The following is a 6,000-nucleotide window of genomic DNA, read 5'->3' on the forward strand; positions in this document are numbered from 1 at the left end:
CTCTCCATCCCTCTATCACTCCATCCCTCTATCACTCCATCACTCCATCTCTCCATCTCTCCATCCTTCAATCTCTCCATCTCTCCATCCCTCCGTCCCTCCATCCCTCCATCCCTCCGTCCCTCCATCCCTCCGTCCCTCCATCACTCCGTCCCTCCATCTCTCCGTCCCTCCATCTCTCCATCCCTCCATCACTCCATCCCTCCATCACTCTGTCCCTCCATCACTCTATCACTCTTTTATCATCCCTCTCAGAGAAAGGTCATGTGATGTCATGTGATGTTTTCATTGTAGGAATGTGATGTCATGAACTACATCAGAGAGACCTGCGGCTGCTGTGGTGAGTTATTCAGACACACACACAACACAGAACACGCAGGCAGGTGCAGCACATGGGGAATGTCCTCCTCAGCCTGACATCCAGGTGTTACATGCCTCAGACTGCGACGTGGTCAGCAGGTAATAGCCCTGAATTAACAGGGTGGAATGATGAGACGGACTACATTTTACATTTTAGTCATTTAGCAGACGCTCTTATCCAGAGTGACTTACAGTTAGTGAGTGCATACATAATTTTTTAATTTTTTCATACTGGCCCCCCGTGGGAAACGAACCCACAACCCTGGCGTTGCAAACGCCATGCTCTACCAACTAAAGACAACCGTTGGTAGTGTTCAGTATTAGGCCTTCTCCAAGATGTATTCAACAATTCACTTGTTTTCTTTTTTTCATGTTTTGTCTTCTTTTCTCTTTGTTGTCAAAGTCAATTATCAAGTCACATTACAGGTGCATTGTAGTATTAAGTCTTTTTCACAGGCCTCAAGTTCAAAAAGCTGTGTCCGTACATCTGCACATTCCCCTATTACCTCTCACTAACAGACAAATAAATAGTGCATATAAACTGAGGCTATTCAATCAGTATAGTAGTTAGTGTATACCAACAAAAGCTATTTGGCGTGTAAAACCCTCAAATTGAACCATAAAGGGTTACATTACATTTTACATTTTTTACATTTTAGTCATTTAGCAGACGCTCCTATCCAGAGCGACTTACAGGAGCAATTAGGGTTAAGTGCCTTGCTCAAGGGCACATCGACAGAGAATTACATTATAGAGACGTCAGTGTACTAGCAGTACAATTTCCATTAAGGTACAAATGACTGGAGGCCGGTGTTAAACAATGCTACAAACATCACATTATTAACCCTCAACACGTGAGGCAAGAATCCCTGAATCCCAATAGCCTAGAGCTAGCTAGCGCTTAGCAAAACTAATTTTCTGCTAGCATAATGCTAGCGAACTGTTAAATGCTATTTTATTTACAAATAAACATTTTTAACACATTATGTCTTCACATTGCATATGTGCATATATTACCTGAAGTTAACCGAGCCTTCGTTCATAGATAGTAAACCCAATAAGAGCTACAAATATTGTTGAAAAAGTATATAAAGTTTGGATGCCATCTTGTTCACTTTGCTTACTAGCAACCTAGCGAACCTCCATTACTTATAATGGGGAAAATACCAACCAGTTTTTCACTCGGTTTAAAACTCCCTTCAATTACCTTCAAACATCACCAAACTCATTGACCTCAGCGCCTTCAGAAAGGATTCACACCCCTTTTACTTTTTGTTTGTTGTGTTACAGCCTGAATTTAAAATGGATTACATTGAGATGTTGTGTCACTGATCTCCACCCAATACCCCATAATGTCAAAGTGGAATTATGTTTTATAGAATATTTTTGAACATTAAAAGCTGAAATGTCTTGAAAGTATTCAACACCTTTGTTATGGCAAGCCTAAATGAGTTCAGGAGTACACATGTGCATAATAAATTGCATGGACTCATTCTGTGTTCAATAATAGTGGTTAACATGATTTTTTAATAACTAACCCCATTGCTGTACCCCACACATACAATTATCTGTAAGTTCTCTCAATCGAGTAGTGTATTTCAAGCACAGATTCAACCACAAAGACCAGGGAGGTTTTTCAATGCCTCGCATAGAAGGGAACCTATTGGTAGATGGGTAAAAAAAAAAAAAACGAACGCTGAATATCCCTTTGAGCATGGTGAAGTTATTAATTATACTTTGGATGGTGTATCAATACACCCAGTCACTACAAAGATAAAGGAGTCCTTCCTAACTCAGTTGCCGGAGAGGAAGGAAACCGCTCAGGGATTTCACTATGAGGCCAATGCTGATTTTAAAACAGAGTTTAATGGCTGTGATGGGAGAAAACTGAGGATGGATCAACAACATTGTAGTTTCTCCACAATAATAACCTAAATGACAGAGTGAAAAAAAACAAGCCTGTACAGAATTAAACTATTCCAAAACATGAATCCTGTTTGCAACAAAGCACTTAAGTAATACTTTAAAAAAGTGGCAAAGAAATTAACTTTATGTCCTGAATACAAAGCGTTATGTTTCGGGCAAATCCAACACAACACTGAGTACCACTCTTCATATTTTCAAGCATGGTGGTGGCTGCATCATGTTATGGGTATGCTTGTCATCGGTAAGGACTAGGGAGTTTTTTAGGATAAAAAGAAACGGACAGTGGTGGAAAAAGTACTCAATTGTCATACTTGAGTAAAAGTAAAGATACCTAAATAGAAAATGACTCAGGTAAAGTGAAAGTCACCCGGTAAAATACTACTTGAATAAAAGTCTAAAAGTATTTGGTTTTAAATATACTTAAGAATCAAAAGTAAATGGAATTGCTCAAATGTACTTAAGTATCAAAAGTAAAAGTAAAAGTATAAACCATTTCAAATTCCTTATATTAAGCAAACCAGACGGCACAATTTCCACGTTTTTTTTTTTTTTTTTGACGGGTAGGTAGGGGCTCACTCCAACACTCAGATATCATTTACAGATGAAGCATTTGTGTTTAGTGAGTCTGCCAGATCAGAGGCAGTAGGGATGACCACGGATGTTCTCTTGATAAGTGTGTGAATTGGATCGTTTTCCTGTCAAAATATAACGAGTACTTTTGGGTGTCAGGGAAAATGTATGGAGTAAAAAGTACATTGTTTTCTTTAGGAATGTAGTGAAGTAAAAGTAAAAGTTGTCAAAATATAAATAGTAAAGTACAGATACCCCAAAAAACTACTTAAGTAGTACTTTAAAGTATTTTTACTTAAGTACTTTATACCACTGGAAACGGAATACAGCTAAAAACAGGCAAAATCCTAGAGGAAAACCTGGTTCAGTCTGCTTTCCAACAGACACTGGGAGACTAGAGGAAAACCTGGTTCAGTCTGCTGTCCACCAGACACTGGGAGACTAGAGGAAAACCTGGTTCAGTCTGCTTTCCAACAGACACTGGGAGACTAGAGGAAAACCTGGTTCAGTCTGCTTTCCACCAGACACTGGGAGACTAGAGGAAAACCTGGTTCAGTCTGCTTTCCAACAGACACTGGGAGACTAGAGGAAAACCTGGTTCAGTCTGCTTTCCACCAGACACTGGGAGACTAGAGGAAAACCTGGTTCAGTCTGCTGTCCACCAGACACTGGGAGACTAGAGGAAAACCTGGTTCAGTCTGCTGTCCACCAGACACTGGGAGACTAGAGGAAAACCTGGTTCAGTCTGCTTTCCAACAGACACTGGGAGACTAGAGGAAAACCTGGTTCAGTCTGCTTTCCAACAGACACTGGGAGACTAGAGGAAAACCTGGTTCAGTCTGCTGTCCACCAGACACTGGGAGACTAGAGGAAAACCTGGTTCAGTCTGCTGTCCACCAGACACTGGGAGACTAGAGGAAACCCTGGTTCAGTCTGCTGTCCACCAGACACTGGGAGACTAGAGGAAACCCTGGTTCAGTCTGCTGTCCACCAGACACTGGGAGACTAGAGGAAAACCTGGTTCAGTCTGCTGTCCACCAGACACTGGGAGACTAGAGGAAACCCTGGTTCAGTCTGCTGTCCACCAGACACTGGGAGACTAGAGGAAACCCTGGTTCAGTCTGCTTTCCAACAGACACTGGGAGATTAATTTACCTTTCAGCAGGACAACAACCTAAAACACAAGGCCAAATCTACATTTAGCAGACACTCTTATCCAGAGCGACTTACATTTTTCATACTGGCCCCCCGTGGGAATCGAACCCACAACCCTGGCGTTGCAAGCGCCATGTTCTACCAACTGAGCTACAGGAGGCTACAACTCTACACTGGAGTTGCTTACCAAGAAGACCGTGAATGTTCCTGAGAGGCCGACGATGTTTTGACTTAAATCGGCTTGAAAATCCATGGCAAGACTTGAAAATGAAAGCTCTTAGTGACTTATCCAGAAAGATTCACAGCTGTAATTGCTGCCAAAGGTGCTTCTGCAAAATATTGACTCAGGGAAGTGAATACGTATGTAAATTAGATATTTCTGTATTTCATTTTCAATAAATTTGCCAAAATTTCAAAAAAACATGTTTTCACTTTGTCATTATGGGGTATTCAAATCAAATCAAATCAAATCAAATTTTATTGGTCACATGCGCCGAATACAACAGGTGCAGACATTACAGTGAAATGCTTACTTACAGCCCTTAACCAACAGTGCATTTATTTTAAACAAAAAAAGTAAGAATAAAACAACAACAAAAAAAAGTGTTGAGAAAAAAAAGAGCAGAAGTAAAATAAAGTGACAGTAGGGAGGCTATATATACAGGGGGGTACCGTTGCAGAGTCAATGTGCGGGGGCACCGGCTAGTTGAGGTAGTTGAGGTAATATGTACATGTGGGTAGAGTTAAAGTGACTATGCATAAATACTTAACAGAGTAGCAGCAGCGTAAAAAGGATGGGGTGGGGGGGCAGTGCAAATAGTCCGGGTAGCCATGATTAGCTGTTCAGGAGTCTTATGGCTTGGGGGTAGAAGCTGTTGAGAAGTCTTTTGGACCTAGACTTGGCACTCCGGTACCGCTTGCCGTGCGGTAGCAGAGAGAACAGTCTATGACTAGGGTGGCTGGAGTCTTTGACAATTTTGAGGGCCTTGTGTATAGACGGGTGAGAAAAAAAATATGTCATCCATTTTGAATTCAGGCTGAAAAACAACAAAATATGGAATAAGTCAAGGGGTATGAATACTCTCTGAAGGAGCTGAATGGTATGGACATAATTACCTAGAACTGTCCTTCAACAGTATAGAATGGCATTACAAAGTATCAATAAATGTTCCAAAATGTCTCAAAACATGTTTTCACTTTATCATTATGGGGTAGTGTGTATAATTATGGGGTAGTGTGTATCATTATGGGGTAGTGTGTGTAATTATGGGGTAGTGTGTATCATTATGGGGTAGTGTGTATAATTATGGGGTAGTGTGTATCATTATGGGGTAGTGTGTGTAATTATGGGGTAGTGTTTATCATTATGGGGTAGTGTGTATCATTATGGGGTAGTGTGTATCATTATGGGGTAGTGTATATCATTATGGGGTAGTGTGTATCATTATGGGGTAGTGTGTATCATTATGGGGTAGTGTGTATAATTATGGGGTAGTGTGTATAATTATGAGGTAGTGTGTATCATTATGGGGTAGTGTGTATCATTATGGGGTAGTGTGTATCATTATGGGGTAGTGTGTATAATTATGGGGTAGTGTGTATAATTATGCGGTAGTGTGTATAATTATGGGGTTGTTGGGTGAGATTTTTGTTTCTTTATTCCATTTTGAATTCAGGCTGTAACACATCAAAATATGGAATAAGTCAAGGGGTATGAATACTTTCTGAAGATATATACTGTATGTACTGTAGTTAAACATCTTATCTCAATATAAACTGCATGTACTGCAGTTAAACATCTTATCTCAATATATACTGCATGTACTGTAGTTAAACATCTTATCTCAATATGTACTGTAGTTAAACATCTTATCTCAATATATACTGTATGTACTGTAGTTAAACATCTTATCTCAATATGTACTGTAGTTAAACATCTTATCTCAATATATACTGCATGTACTGTAGTTAAACATCTTATCTCAATAT

General features: G+C 40.0%; 1 protein-coding gene across 1 annotated transcript in view; it reads left to right on the forward strand.

The window, feature by feature from the left end:
- The window catches only part of LOC121580529 (collagen alpha-2(VI) chain-like), a 62,547-nt gene that overhangs the window by 40,956 nt on the left and 15,591 nt on the right, over positions 1–6,000 (forward strand). The window contains exon 21 of the mRNA XM_041895453.1: positions 295–340. Within this exon, the coding sequence (XP_041751387.1) occupies positions 295–340 (46 nt within the window). The remainder of the gene's footprint in view (positions 1–294; positions 341–6,000) is intronic.

The sequence above is a fragment of the Coregonus clupeaformis genome, unplaced genomic scaffold (genome assembly GCF_020615455.1).
Source record: "Coregonus clupeaformis isolate EN_2021a unplaced genomic scaffold, ASM2061545v1 scaf0409, whole genome shotgun sequence".
Lineage (NCBI taxonomy): Eukaryota > Metazoa > Chordata > Actinopteri > Salmoniformes > Salmonidae > Coregonus > Coregonus clupeaformis.